Source organism: Peromyscus maniculatus, chromosome 10 (assembly GCF_049852395.1).
Source record: "Peromyscus maniculatus bairdii isolate BWxNUB_F1_BW_parent chromosome 10, HU_Pman_BW_mat_3.1, whole genome shotgun sequence".
In the NCBI taxonomy this organism is placed as follows: domain Eukaryota; kingdom Metazoa; phylum Chordata; class Mammalia; order Rodentia; family Cricetidae; genus Peromyscus; species Peromyscus maniculatus.
Genome location: NC_134861.1, coordinates 93279782 through 93295607, shown reverse-complemented (window position 1 = coordinate 93295607; position 15826 = coordinate 93279782). Strand labels below are relative to the sequence as shown.

The 15826-nt window shown below is 46.0% G+C and overlaps 1 protein-coding gene across 1 annotated transcript in view; it reads left to right on the top strand.

The window, feature by feature from the left end:
* Nucleotides 1-15826, top strand: part of Hpse (heparanase) — a 41733-nt gene that overhangs the window by 14032 nt on the left and 11875 nt on the right. The window contains exons 4-10 of the mRNA XM_076546724.1: nucleotides 1721-1894; nucleotides 5295-5463; nucleotides 6475-6522; nucleotides 7668-7761; nucleotides 8163-8269; nucleotides 13533-13647; nucleotides 15331-15449. Coding sequence (XP_076402839.1) covers nucleotides 1721-1894; nucleotides 5295-5463; nucleotides 6475-6522; nucleotides 7668-7761; nucleotides 8163-8269; nucleotides 13533-13647; nucleotides 15331-15449 — 826 coding nt within the window. The remainder of the gene's footprint in view (nucleotides 1-1720; nucleotides 1895-5294; nucleotides 5464-6474; nucleotides 6523-7667; nucleotides 7762-8162; nucleotides 8270-13532; nucleotides 13648-15330; nucleotides 15450-15826) is intronic.

Here is a 15826-nt window from a genome sequence, read left to right as displayed (position 1 = left end):
CAAACCAACAGGCTGCCGCTAACTTGAGAGAGACAACTAGGAAGCTGTTTTTAGCTCCGTTTTAGAATCTTTTTTCTCAGGTTTTAAGTGGAAACTCTTGCCCCATGTTGGGCACCATTTGTAGCTAGAGTTTTCCTGCCTTGCCCACAGTCAGGACAAATCTCTGTCACTCACCAGTCCCACGACTGCTCAGACCCAACCAAGTAAACACAAAGACTTATATTGCTTACAAACCATATGGCCGTGGCAGGCTTCTTGCTAACTGTTCTTATAGCTTAAATTAACTCATTTCTATTAATCTATAAGTTGCCACGTGGTTCGTGGCTTACTGGCATCTTAACATCTTCTCATGGCGGCAGCTGGCAGTGTCTCTCTGCCTCAGCCTTCCACTTCCCAGAATTCTCCTCCTGGTCCCGCCTATACTTCCTGCCTGGCTACTGGCCAATTTATTAACCAATCAGACAACACATTTGCCATACAGAACATCCCACAGCACTAGGTTGCAGTGGACTCCAGTGTCGGGTATACACTTTTGCTAAGTGCTAAGGGCCACATTCGATCTTTGGTCTACGTGTATTACTAAGAACCATGGTGGAACAGCCAGCACAAACCCAGTGTGCAGATAGGCAACACTTGTCACAGCTGTTTGGACCTCATAGGAGAGTGAGTGTGCAGGTTCGTGTGTGCTCTGTGATCCCAAGCTCAAGGCTGTCCCAAACCGAGGCTGTAAGACCCACTGGAATGCTAGGTGGCTGCGCTCAGAGTTTCTTAATCCCTGTGTTGGTCACTCCTTGCTGACTGGCCACAGTGCTGTGGAAGTCAGTGACACAGCAAATATGCTCGCTGGAGTTGTGCCACTCAGGGCCTTTGTCAGCAGCGTTGAATCTTAGGCTCTGCTGTGGCGACTATGAAAGGATTCGAGCCAAGGACTTGGGAGCCGAACAAAGCCAAGCCGCTTTTAAGGAGGAAGTTTTGACATTTACCAGATAGAGTGGTATTTCTTTCTTTCTAGACTAGAGGAGTTCCTGAGTGAATTTCTGCTGAAGAATGATTAGAGAATTTACATGATAATCACAGAGGCTTAGTATGCCTATGATATCCAATTCAAAGACCACACTTACAGTTATATTGTTGAGGCTGGAGAGATGGCTCGATGATGAAGAGCACTGGCTGCTCTTCCAGAGGTCCCAGGTTCAATTCCCAGCACCACGTGGCAGCGCTTAAACATCTGTAATTCCATTTCAGGAAATCTCATAACCTTTTGTGTCCTCTGAAGGCATTGCATGTGAGTGGCGGTACATAGACATGCATGCAGGCACTCAAACACATAAAACAAAAACAAAAGTTTAGAAACTTAAAATTGTATTGTTGACAGTCTCAGAACACAAATAGAAAACTACAATCCAAACCCTTAGGAGATGGAGGCAAAAGAATTAGAGGTTCAAGGTCATCCTAAGCTATTTAGTGAGTCTGAGTCCTAAGTAGAACCCAGGCTTCCTGCGTGCTAGTCAACTACTCTACCAACTGGGCTATGTCGCCAGCCCAGGCTTTTCTTTTTTGATCTGCCTGTCCACTGTGTCATTGCTGAGGCATAATGACAGCCATTTATTAGGAATGGGATTACTTTGACTAAAAATATAAAGAAAACTCGTGAAAAGTGAACCTGGGGGTAGTCTTCGCTGTGGTGCCGACATAACTAACACCACCATTTTTCTTTTAGGAAGCTCGGTGGACATGCTGTACAGCTTTGCGAAGTGCTCAGGGTTAGACCTGATCTTTGGTCTAAATGCGTTACTAAGAACACCAGACTTGCAGTGGAACAGCTCCAACGCTCAGCTGCTGCTGGACTACTGCGCTTCCAAGGGTTACAACATCTCCTGGGAACTGGGCAACGGTATGTACCCAGGAACATCTCACTCATAAAGGAATTCCCTGCACTGTTCCTTTTCCTGTTTTGATATCCTTTTCCATGTTAGTAAATAGACTTCTCCCTAGACACAGTCATGCAGCTGCTCAACAGTGGAGCTGCATCAGTAGAACGCTCCTCTGAATCCCAGAGCCTACTGATAATCCCAGTTTAGGGGCGTGTGTGTGTGTGTGTGTGTGTGTGTGTGTGTGTGTGTGTGTGTGTGCCGTGTGTGTGTGTGTGTGTGTGTGTGTGTGTGTGTGTATGCGTGTGTGTGTGTGTGTGTGCATGTGTGTGCATGTGCGTGTGTGGGTGTGCCGTGGGTGTGTGTGGGTGTGTGTTTGTGGGTGTGTGCCGTGTGTGTGTGTGTGTGTGTGTGTGTGTGTGTGTGTGTGTGTGTGTGTCCGTCCAGTCAGGTGTCTTCCTTTGTCAGTATCCACTTTGTTTGAGGCAGGGTCTCTTACTGAACTTAGAATTCAATGATTACCTTAACTGGAAGGCCCCTGAGCCCTGGGATGCCTGTCGCTGCCCCCCAGCAGTGGGCTTATAGGCAACTACATGCCAAGCACTCCGTGTGGATGCTGGAGATATGACCTCAGGCCCCTTTGCTTTCCACAGCAAGCCCTGTACTGATAGAGCCATCAACCTCACCTTTGTATTGCTGGTGGTGGTTACGTTTCCTTAAGAAAAAAAATTGTGTGTTGAGCCAGGCACTGGTGGCTCACACCTTTAATCCCAGCACTCAGGAGGCAGAGGTAGGAGGATCTCTGTGAGTTCAAGGTCAGCTTGGTCTACAAATCCAGTTTCAGGACAGCCAGGACTGTTACACAGGGAAATGCTGTCTCAAACACTGCCCCCCCCAAAAAAATTGTGTATTGTTATTAAGTGTGTGATGGGGGAAGGTCATGGGCCACAGTGCACACGTGTAGAGGTCAGAGGACAGTTTTGTGGTATTGGTTTTCTCCTTCCACCTCTACAAGGGTTGAGTGAGAAATGCTTTACCAGCTGCGCCATCTTGGGAGCACATCCTTGTGTCGTTTTTGAGGTTAAAAAAAATAAAACAACTGCTGGAGCCCCCAGCCTCCCCAGCCTCCCCAGCTCCCCTTGGGCTTTGCAGACTTTAAACTTACTGTGCTTAGCAAACTGAACTCAGCGAAACTGTGAGGGTGGCAGTTGATTCTCCCTTTCCCTCCCTTTCCGTGTTTCTTAGTTTCTTTGTCAGGTGACCTCCATGTGGTGGTTTGAATGAGAAATGGCCCCCATTGGCTCAGGCATGTGTACAACTTGGCCCCCTATTGGAAGAACTGTTTGTGGAGGGTAGTGCAGTCTTGCTAGAGGAAGTACGTCACAGGGAGCTGGCTCTGAGGGTTTATAGCTGCACCCCACATTCAGTCTCGGTCTCTGTCTCTCTCTCTGTCTCTCTGTCTCTCTGTCTCTCTCCCTCTCCCTCCCTCTCCCTCCCTCTCCCTCCCTCTCCCTCCCTCTCCCTCCCTCTCTCTCCCTCTCCCTCTCCCTCTCCCTCTCCCTCTCCCTCTCCCTCTCCCTCTCCCTCTCCCTCTCCCTCCCTCCCTCCCTCCCTCCCTCCCTCTCTCTCTCTCTCTCTCTCTCTCTCTCTCTCTCTCTCTCTCTTCCTCTCTCTCTCCCTCTCTCCCTCTCTCCTTGCTTTCTATGTGATCTCTCAGCTTCACATCTCAGCTGGCCATGAGATCTTCACATCTCAGCTCCTCTCTGGAACCATAAGACAAAAGAGATTATCTCTTCCACAAGTTGCTTTCCGTTATTGCAACAAAAATAGCAAATTCGCTCCAATCCCCACGCCGCCTCCGCTGTATGCTCAAGCTGTCTAGAGGCTTCCAGTATAGATTATAGGTAGTTGTGAGCCACCAGGGGGTCCAGGTCATATGGAAGAGCAGCTGATATTCTTAACTGTTGAGCCATCTCTCCAGTCCCAAGGAACTTATAAGTTCTAATATGCTAATGATTAGTCAGATTTATTTAAAATATATTTGTAAGAATTTCCCATACATCAAGCAATATAGCTAAATATGAAGTGCAACAATAAAATGCAGTCATTTAATGAGCACATGCTATTTATTTAGGACAGGCACTGTTCTGCACATAAAATTCTCCTCCCTGCCCGTTCTATTTCTTTCTTGATTTCTTTTTTTTAAGTGTGTGTGTGTGTGTGTGTGTGTGTGTGTGTGTGTGTGTGTGTGTGTGTACATGCTTGTGTGTAGCTGGAGTTTTCCTGGTCCTGTCTGGCCCACGGTCAGGACAAATCTCTCTCACCTGTCAGTGTTGTAGCCGCTCAGACCCAACCAAGTAAATACACAGAGACTTATATTGTTTACAGACTGTATGGCCGTGGCAGGCTTCTTGTTATCTAGTTCTTCTATCTTAAATTAACCCATATCTATTCATCTATACTTTGCCACATGGCTCGTGGCTTACCAGTACCTTACATCTTCCTTGTCATGGTGGCGGCTGGCAGCGTCTCTCTGCCTCAGCCTTCCACTTCCCAGAATTCTCCTCTCTGCTTGTTCCACCTATACTTCCTGCCTGGCTACTGGCCAATCAGCATTTTATTTATACAGAGTGATATCCATAGCACTTGTGTGCTTGAGGTCATATGCATGAACACGCAAAGGCCAGAAAACACCCTAACGTGTCCTTCCTTGGGTGCCTTCTACCTTTTTGTGTATGTGAGAGACTTGGTCCCTCATTGGCCTGGAACTCACCTTGTAGACTAGGCTAGCTGGAGAGCACGTCCCAGAGATCACCCCATCTCTACCTCTCCAATGCTGGGTTCACAAGTGGGCCACCATATCTGGGGATCCCGTCTCGGGTCCTCGGGCTTGCATGGCGGTACTCTACCAATTGAGATTTCCCCCTAGCCCCTCTTTTTCCTTTGTTATTTGTGGACAAATAAATAAATCAGGCTTGAAATACTGTCCATAAACTGTTTTCCAAAGGCCCATTGGTTTAACATCTCTATTATTAGCTTCAATTTGTTTACTCCCTCCTTGTACCATAATTAAAATATTTATGATTCTAAACTCTCTTCTTTATTAACTATGGGGGGGTGTCTTACTTTCCTTGACTCTTTTTTTTTTTAATGTGTATTGGTGTTTTGCCTGCATGTATGTAAGAGTGTTGGATTCCCGGGAACTGGAGTTACAGAGAGTTGTGAGTTGCCATGTGGATGCTGGGAATTGAACCAAGGTCCTCTGGAAGAGCAGCCAGTGCTCTTAAACACTGAGCCATCTCTCCAGCCCGCTTTTCTTGACTTTTGATTCCAGGTTTGTAGTTTGAAAACTGTTTGTTGCTGTATGGTTGTGTTTAAAGAATGTTTAAGTAAGAGGTTAACATGAGAATTGCTGTCTTCCAGAGCCCAACAGTTTCTGGAAGAAAGCTCACATTTTCATCGATGGGCTGCAGTTAGGAGAAGATTTTGTTGCGTTGCATAAGCTTCTACAAAAGTCAGCTTTCAAAAATGCGAAACTCTATGGTCCTGACATTGGTCAGCCGCGAGGGAAGACAGTTAAGCTGCTGAGAAGGTAGGAATTGGGGGATGCACAACTACTTTCTCCCTGGCTCCTCCTCCTTCTTCCTTGTTTGTTTGTTTGTTTGTTTGTTTGTTTGTTTGTTTGTTTGGGACAGGGCCTCTTTATGTAGCCCTGACTCTCCCAAACTCACTGTGTATTCCAGGCTGGCTTAGAACTCAGAGATCCACCTGCCTCTGCCTCCTGAGTGCTGGAACTAAAGGTGTGAGCCACCACATTCCAGTGCCTTATTATTATTTTTTTAATGGTGAAAAAAGAATGTGTACTTAAAAATTAGCCCTCTGAACTCAGTTTAGATGGTCCCAACATCCAAAGCATCTTTGGGGAGACAGTCGAGAATGTGCCCTTCTATTAGGCCTGGCCAGGGTATTGCCTGGGGCCATTTCAATGTCCTAGAGTTTCCTCTCAGCCTGTTTGATTTCCCTTTTGTTGGTCTTGACATAAACAACGAACTGGAGTGAGTTGATGACTTCTATTTTTCCCATGGCTGACTCAGTGGTCAGGGAAAATGAAATGATAGCCTAGAGGTCCAGCTTGTTTCTCCTGGGGATGCTCTTGCAGAGGTATTTGGGTTGCCTCTGGAACTGTGGGGTTTTGGGCTGTAGAAGGTGGGTGATGGGCACCTCTTCTTTATGTGGCTATGGGTGCCTGTCAGCACTGCCTTCTTGGCTTCCAGTGGCCTTGATTTTGACTTCAGCTCTGAGAGGGACAGGACCTTCTTTGCTTTTGGTGCCCTCTTGGCAAAGAAGCAAAACCACTTTTCTTGGAGATAAACGGTCCTTTCCGGTGGAGAATCCCCTGTGCTCTACATTATTAAACAGTTCACTGTTATATTGTTTACCAAAAGAGGAAACATTGGCTTAAAATTCCAAGGATATGATTAGGGTGTTTTTGTTGCCTGAGACTCACATCACAGTGAGTCATTCCAGGGAATGAAGCTCTTCTGAAAATTTGCATATGCTTGTTTGAGGGTAAGGTGACCCCATTGTGGAACTTTTCTTCTAGTTTCCTAAAGACTGGCGGAGAAGTGATTGACGCAGTTACATGGCATCAGTAAGTATCCACATTAACTTAATATCCCCATTATTAACTTCCGAATGCCTCCATGATATAGTTATAGCTAATGGGCTGGAGGGATGGCTCTGTGGTTAGAACACTTGCTGCTCTTGCAGAGGAGCTGGGCTCACAACAGCCTGGAACTCCATTTCCCCGGGATCCAATACCCGTTTCCAGCCTCTAAGGGCACTACACACACATAGTGCATCTAAACTCGTGCGAGCACACATTTACACATAAAAACTAAAAATCAGTTGCGTGTGCTGGTGCACATCTTTAATCTAGGTGCTCAGAAGATGAAGTAGTGGGTCTCTGTGAGTTTGTGGCCAGCCCTGTCTACACAGTGAGTTCCAGGCTAGCCAAAACTACCTAGTGAGACTTTCTCTAAATAAATAAGGAAAGAATTTTTAAAAATATTCTCGAGGTTTGGGAGTAGCTCATACCTTTAATCCCAGCACTCAGGAGGGAGAGGCAGGTGAATCTCTGAGTTTGAAGCCAGCCTGGTCTACAGAGCTAGTTCCAAGACAGCCAGGGCTACACAGAGAAACCCTGTCTTTTTTATGTTTGTTTGTTTTTGTTTTGATTTTTTGAGACAAAATCTATGAAGCTGTGGAAGTCCTGGACCTCTCTACGTAGGCCAGGCTGGCTTTGAACTCTCTATGTAGACCAGACTGGCCTTGAAATCACAGAGATACTAATTGCCAATTTTCAAGAACTTATTTTTGCTCGGCTGCTGATTGACTTTTAAAAGCTCTAGTAATAAACGGGCAGCGTCTAGAACATCTACTGCACAAGGATTTTAATGTTATCAAAACGGAAGTGTAATGTTTTAAACAATGTGGCAGTTACTACAAGGTTGAGGTACATGGCCAACTAAGCCATGAGCCACAAAAGCAGGTAAAACCAGTTGCTGGCAAAGAATAAGTAACGCTGAGTGCTTGTAGCTTTGTCTGTCCCTGCTTAAGGTGGGATAGCTGATGTGTAGTTACTCGGATAGAACGGCGTCTTCCCAGCGTTAGCTCCTCTCGGGAGGGACTTCCGCCTTTTTAAAAACAGCACAATGAGAAAGAGCAGGAGGAAGAACAAGGTTCAGAACTGACTTTACAGCGGGAAGTAAACTGTAAATTCTTTCCGAATAATAGCTACTACTTGAATGGACGCGTTGCCACCAAAGAAGATTTTCTGAGCTCTGACGTGCTGGACACTTTTATTTTCTCTGTGCGAAAAATTCTAAAGGTAATAGTCTTACAAAATTTTTCATCCACACCAGTCTCTGTTTTATAATCTGATGATGTCTATGGATATTTACGTATTGCCATATTTTTTTCTGATTTTAAAGGGTAAGCACTGTGTCTTATTCCTTGGTTTCCTCCTTGGTGTTGGATCTTGTTTAGTTGTGGTGATTAGAAATTAAAATACTTCTAATGGCTTTTCAGTAGAATGAACTGTTATAGACTGTATTTATATTCTTTCCATACCCTACTAGGCCCATAAGAGATAATGGCCAAGACCTAAGTGATTCTAAAGATATCTGTAACTAACAGGATAGACAAGTCTGGAGAGGCAGAGATGCTCACATTCAGCTATGAGGTGGTTGACTTGTTTGCAGTGATTGTGGAACTCTTCTTGTTCCCCAGGTGACTAAGGAAATAAGACCTGGGAAAAAGGTCTGGCTGGGAGAAACAAGCTCTGCCTACGGCGGGGGAGCACCCTTGTTGTCCAATACCTTTGCTGCTGGCTTCATGTGAGTGATGCTGTACAGGCTTTGGGCTCAGATTCCAGCTCTTTCCACCCCCTAATGTCAGCCAAAACCCACATCAAACACATCGTCTGTGACAGAACCCTAAAACTTTGTGCCAGGTCTTACAAAAAAAAAAAAAAAAAAGTAATTTTCCAAGCTCAAGAGATGGTTCGGTGGTTAAGAACAGTGCTACACTTCCAGAGGACCGGGGTTCAAGTCTCAGCACTGACATGGTGGCTCCCAACCGTCTGTCACTCCAGTTCCAGGAGATCCAATGCCCTCTTCCAGTCTCCACAGGCACCAGGCATGCACTTGGTGCACAGACATACAAGCAGGCAAAACACTCCTACACCTTTTATCTAAAATGGTTTGCTAAACCTTGTCAGACATCTTTAATTGGTGTCCTGCAGAGTCCAGCTCCAGATGAGGACGGGGTCTGAAGATGGGTGGATGCAAGAGCAGTGAGGGAGGAGTCAGACATGGGACACTTCTTACTTTCATTTTAGGAGAGACGGACAGAGAGGAAGCGCATCTCGGTGTGGCTTGTCCTACTCTGACAACCTGTATCTCTCACAGGCTTTATTTATACACAAAATCATTTCCTCACGGACTTTAATCATTGCTGACAAAGTCTTTTCATGGTGCAGACATTCTATAAAGTCTTCTGTGATTATATAGGCTTACCAAGTAAAAGAAACAAAACAAGCAAACGGCAAATTTCATGAGAACTAAAATCAAACATTATGATAAAATCAATTCTTTTTAACTCACTATCCTTTTCCTTAACATTGGTGTTGTAAAGCCTTGTGGTTACAGAAAAGCTAGACAGGATGTCTCTATTTAAGTTTGACTAAGTTAACTGATCAGAAGTTATTTCCCACCACATGTTATTCTATAAGTCTACTGTAAGGAATATTTGATCTTTCTGCAGAAATCTAATTCCCTGGTCCTTGTTCAAATTCTTCCTTTTCTATCTGACATAAGCCTACCATCCTTTCCCTTGACCTCTGAAATACCGTCTTCTGGTCTTTATTCTTCCTACAATTAGAGAGGTCCTGGTCTGACAAGGCTGCTCACTGAGCCAAGATGTTTCTCTTTGTGTTTCTGTCATAAACTCCTGTTTCAATATGGTCTCTATCTTTATCACAATCCTGGAAAGAGTAAAAGAACATCAGGATTCCTAAAGTTGGCCGCGCAGTGGTGACACACAACTTTAATCCCAGCACTCAAGAAGCAGAAGCAGGGGTTAGCATTAAAGGTGTGCGTTAAAGGGATTTAGATCAGTGGTAGAGCACTTGCCTAGCAAGCACAAGGCCCTGGGTTCGGCCCTCAACTCCAAAAAAAACAAAACAAAACAAAACAAAAAAAGAAGCAGAAGCAGGTAGATCTCTGAGTTTGAGGCCAGCCTGGTCTACAGAGTGAGTTCCAGGATAGCCAGGGCTACACAGGGAAACCCTGTCTCAAAAAAACAAAAACAAAAACAAAAACAAAAAAAAAAACACAACCTAAACCAAAACAAAAGGTTCCTAAAACTGCTTACTTTGCCTTCAGGATGTTACCAAGGCTTGATATTAACTTAATAATCAAAAATATTTTCCTTGTCCATACTAGCTCCATATTTCTGGGGCAAAACATAAAAACCTAATGATTCAGTTATAGTTTGTCAGCTTCTAAAATTTCCCTAAGCTTTTCTTCTTAAATGATTTCTTCTACACCCTATGTCTCATGCTTATTAACACCACTAAGCATTAGGTTGTACAGAAGACTCAGTTTCTTGCATAGCTAATTCTCCCAGGGAATTACCTTAAGTTTTATTCTTAACATCAGCTTTCATAAATATTGTTACATTGTCCCAATTCCAGCCTTCAGCGAGGGGCCCTTAACAGCAAGGGGTTCAAACATTCAACATGTCAAAGACATAGGGAAGAGTTATGCCGCAAATTCCACCAAGGTCAGTGAAGGGTCAGCCCCAGTCACCCGAGCACCGTCATCATCGTCAAGCAGCAGCTCCAAGACGCTTGGCACCACCAGGGTCCCTGATCAATAGCCAGCACGAACTGTTGTAGAACGTTTGGCTGGGCTTGATGGCGCACGTTCGTAATTCTAGCCACTTAGGAAGCTGGGGTAGGGGGACTACCAGTTCAAGATCTGATTGGTCTACAGAGTGAGTTCGAGACCAGGCTGGACAACTAAGCAAGATCTTGTCTCAAAACACAAAGAGTAAAATGAGGCCTCAGTGATAGAGCACTTGTCTTGAATGCTCATAGGCCCAAGGTTTAGCCCACAGGAGGATGACAACAATGAGGAGGAGGAGGATGAAGAGGACAAAGGGAAGAAAGAAAGAATTATGATGTCCTAAAAACAGGCCAAAGAATGCATGTCAATTAGCCTTCTGCCACTGTGAAAAATACTGAGATAAATGATTTCGTAGAGAAAATGTTGACTATGGCTCATTTCAGAGGTCTAAGCCCTTGATCACTTGGTCCTGTTGCCTTTGGGTCTGTGAAGCAGTATTTTATGGCGAGCCCGTGGTGGAGGAAACTGCTCACCTCGGGGCCGAGTAGAGGCAAAAGAGAAACAGGGAGGAGCCAGGAGGGCCTGATACCTTTTGAAGGGCCTACTTCTGACTGGGCCTTACCGTCTTACACAAGCACCATCAGCAGAGGCCGGGCTCCAACACCAGCCTTTGGAGGCCATTTAAGGTCCAGCCTGTAGCAGGGTCCCTTCTCTGGGGAAGCTTGCTCTTTTCTAGGGGTAGAGGCTTGCCTACCATCCCAGCATGTGGAGGCCACAACAGGAGAATCAGGGGTTCACAAAGACACCCTGTGGGAAAAGAGACAAGGCAGGCAAGGGAAGAGGAAGAAAAGGTCGAGGAGGGGAGGGAAGATGTGAAGAGTTCGTCCAGAATTTCGGCTTCGAGAATGCTTAATGTGCATAGAGCTGTACTGCAGATTCTCAAGAAGTTTAGCTCTAAAATATCCGTGTCACACTTGAGGATGAGCCACGAACTTCAGGACTGGCTGGCACACCTCATTGTCCACTGCACAAGCGTGGCTGTTTTACACCAGGGGTTGCTTATGTGCACCACCTCACTGTCTCCATGATCTTCATTCTGCTCCTCACTGTCTCCATGCTCTTCATCCTGAGCCTCACTGTCTCCATGCTCTTCATTCTGCTCCTCACTGTCTCCATGTTCTTCATTCTGCTCCTCACTGTCTCCATGCTCTTCATCCTGCTCCTCACTCTCTCCATACTCTTCATTCTGCTCTTCACTGTCTCCATGCTCTTCATTCTGCTCCTCACTGTCTCCATGTTCTTCATTCTGCTCCTCACTGTCTCCATGCTCTTCATCCTGCTCCTCACTGTCTCCATGTTCTTCATTCTGCTCCTCACTGTCTCCATGTTCTTCATTCTGCTCCTCACTGTCTCCATGCTCTTCATCCTGCTCCTCACTGTCTCCATGTTCTTCATTCTGATCCTCACTGTCTCCATGCTCTTCATCCTGAGCCTCACTGTCTCCATGCTCTTCATCCTGAGCCTCACTGTCTCCATGCTCTTCATTCTGAGGCCTCACTGTCTCCATGCTCTTCATCCTGCTCCTCACTGTCTCCATGCTCTTCATTCTGCTCCTCACTGTCTCCATGCTCTTCATTCTGCTCCTCACTGTCTCCATGTTCTTCATTCTGCTCCTCACTCTCTCCATACTCTTCATTCTGCTCTTCACTGTCTCCATGCTCTTCATTCTGCTCCTCACTGTCTCCATGTTCTTCATTCTGCTCCTCACTGTCTCCATGCTCTTCATTCTGCTCCTCACTGTCTCCATGCTCTTCATTCTGCTCCTCACTGTCTCCATGCTCTTCATTCTGCTCCTCACTGTCTCCATGCTCTTCATTCTGCTCCTCACTGTCTCCATGCTCTTCATTCTGCTCCTCACTGTCTCCATGCTCTTCATTCTGCTCCTCACTGTCTCCATGTTCTTCATCCTGAGCCTCACTGTCTCCATGTTCTTCATTCTGCTCCTCACTGTCTCCATGCTCTTCATTCTGCTCCTCACTGTCTCTATGTTCTTCATCCTGAGCCTCACTGTCTCCATGCTCTTCATTCTGCTCCTCACTGTCTCCATGCTCTTCATTCTGCTCCTCACTGTCTCCATGTTCTTCATCCTGAGCCTCACTGTCTCCATGCTCTTCATTCTGCTCCTCACTGTCTCCATGCTCTTCATCCTGCTCCTCACTGTCTCCATGCTCTTCATTCTGCTCCTCACTGTCTCCATGTTCTTCATCCTGAGCCTCACTGTCTCCATGCTCTTCATTCTGCTCCTCACTGTCTCCATGTTCTTCATTCTGATCCTCACTGTCTCCATGCTCTTCATCCTGCTCCTCACTGTCTCCATGTTCTTCATTCTGCTCCTCACTGTCTCCATGCTCTTCATCCTGAGCCTCACTGTTTCCATGTTCTTCATCCTGAGCCTCACTGTCTCCATGTTCTTCATCCTGAGCCTCACTGTTTCCATGCTCTTCATTCTGCTCCTCACTGTCTCCATGCTCTTCATTCTGATCCTCACTGTCTCCATGCTCTTCATTCTGAGGCCTACTGAGACTTTTTTCTCATCCATTAGTACTCTTGTTCCCACCATCGTCCTTGCTATAAGTTAGAATAAACACAAACCCTTCAGTGTTCATGAGGGCTCAGGAATTGAGAAAAGAATGAAGAGTTGCCATTCATTGAAGGCGTGGGGGAGGTGATCATAGTGGTTTGGCTGTGGTTCTGTGTGGCTCATGTTTTGACCACTGTTGACAACTGCCTTCTCTCTAGTCTTCACTGTGTGTGTGTGTGTGTGTGTGTGTGTGTGTGTGTGGTGTGTCCACAAACATTGTGGGGTAGAGGAGTGAGGATAACGGAACTGGATAACAATTGTCTACAGAGGTGGAGATTTGATTGTGCTCCGGAGAAGTTGTCTTGTCCTTCTAGATAGAGCATGTCATTGTATGGGAGGGTGTGTATGTGTACATTTGTGTGTGTGTGTGTGTGTGTGTGTGTGTGTGTGTGTGTGTGTGTGAGAGAGAGAGAGAGAGAGAGAGAGAGAGAGAGAGAGAGAGAGAGAGAGACTTCCGTCACCATCTCATGTGAATGACTTATTTGTAACTAATGCCATTCTTGTAGTTTCCTGTTGATTCCTCCCACACAGATGAGCAACTCTATGTGTAATTAGAATGGAATGACTTTGTTTCCCAATCTCAAGAAAGCTCGTGTCACTCTGTCCCAGGTGGCTGGATAAGCTGGGCATCTCAGCCCAGATGGGCATAGAGGTGGTGATGAGGCAGGTGTTCTTCGGAGCCGGCAACTACCACCTAGTGGACCAAAACTTCAATCCCTTACCTGTAAGTGACCTCACTTCCTGTGACTGTGAGGAGTAGTCAGTCCCCTCAGTAAAGATGAGCTGGGAGGACCCTTACAGATCATCGTGTGTGTGTGTGTGTGTGTGTGTGTGTGTGTGTGTGTGTGTGTGTGAGAGAGAGAGAGAGAGAGAGAGAGAGAGAGAGAGAGAGAGAGAGAGAGAGAGAGAGAGAGAGAAATTAAGAACCAGGAATCACTTTTAAAATATTGTTCACTTGCCACTTGCTGGGTGGTGGTGGCACATACCTTTAATTCTAGCATTTGAGAGGCAGAGGCAGATCTCTGAAAATTCAAGGCCTGTCTGGTCTACATAGTGAGTTCCAGGATAGCCAGAGCTACACATTGAAACCCTGTCTCAAAAAAACAAAAGCAAAAAATTGATAATGATACTAAAATAAATAAAAATAAAATATGTCCACTAAGAGTGTGGTATGCGTTTATTAAACCGTTTGGATAATGTTTTGCAAAGCAAGTCAAAGCTACAATTGCTGCTCTAAGGCTGGGAGGATGGCTCGGTGGGTGAAGGTGCTTATTGCACTTGGGTTTATTTTTGTTTTGTGTTGGCTTTTGTTTTTTTCAGACAAGCTCTTTCTATTATGTAACTCTGGTTGTCCTGGAACTCACTATTGTAGCCCAGGCTGGCCACAGCTCACAGATATCCACCTGCCTCTGCCTTCCAAGAGCTGGGATCAAAGGCGTGCGTCAGCACACTTGTCCACCTTTATTACACTTTGAATCCTTAGAAACTATGCAAAGTCTGGTGCAGTGTTGTCCATCTGTGATCTCAGAGCTCCCAGGAGGAGATGGGAGGGGGAGATGGGAGGAGAAGGAGATGGGAGGAGGAGATGGAGGGGGAGATGGGAGGGGGAGATGGAGGGGGAGATGGGAGGGGGAGTTGGAGGGGGAGATGGAGGAGGAGACAGAATTCCCAGACGTTTTGAGGCCACATATTCTGGTGTATCCAGCAGGAAGCAGAGAGACCGACACTAGAGGTTGCTGACTGACCCCCACACAAACTCTATGGTGCACACGTGCCTACACACACACACACACACACACACACACACACACACACACACACACGCCATAATACACACAGACACAAAAAGAAAGGAGAAAATGCTGTCTAGCTACTGGCCAAGGTTCAGAATTGTTTATGACATTCAGATGTAACTCCTGCCAATAATCCCACACGTGAGAGGCTGAGGCAGGAGAATCACCATGAGTTCAAGGCCAGCCAGGTTACATGGTATGTTTCAAGCCAGCCTGGGCTACAGAGTAAGACCCTGTCTCAACAACAACAACTATAAAGCCATAAAGCTTAGCTAACTTTACAACATGCCAGGGTTATATATTTGTTTTAAAAACACCATCTAATAATTGACTATTTTATTCATAATCTTCAAGATATAGGCCAGGTATGGTGGCGCACGCCTTTAAGCCCAGCACTTGGGAGGCAGAGGCAGGCGGATATCTGTGAGTTCGAGGCCAGCCTGGGCTACAGAGTGAGTTCCAGGACAGGCTCCAAAGCTACACAGAGAAACCCTGTCTCGGAAAACCAATAAATAAATAAATAAATAAATAAATAAATAAATAAATAAATAAATAAATAAATAATAAAAGAAAATAACCAGAGATCTGTTTTCCTTCTCTCCCCTGAATGACAGGATTACTGGCTCTCTCTCCTGTTCAAGAAACTGGTAGGTCCCCAGGTGTTGATGGTGCAAGTGAAAGGCCCGGACAGGAGCAAACTGCGAGCGTATCTGCATTGCACAAACACCCACCAGTAAGTACCCGGCACACGCTTCCCCCAAACAAGTCAGCCAGTCAGCGGGAGATGTCCTGTCCAGCACCCCTGCTGCCCTCCAGCTGCGTAAGGATCTGAACTGTGTCATTTTTCCTTACCCTTTCTTTCTTTCTTTCTTTGTCTTCATGATGCCAGACTCCCAAACCTCCCAGCGGGTCTGGCTAGATGGCTCGGCTGGGGAAGTGCTGTGTGGAAGGAAGCATGAGGGCCTGAGATCCGCATCCAGCATCCATGTAGAAAAAGCTGGATGTGGCAGTGCGTACCTGTAGTCCAGCACTGGGAAGGCGGAGACAAAAGGGTCCCCAGGGTGTGCTGATTGGCCAGTCTGTCTGAATTGGTGAACTCGAAGCCAACGA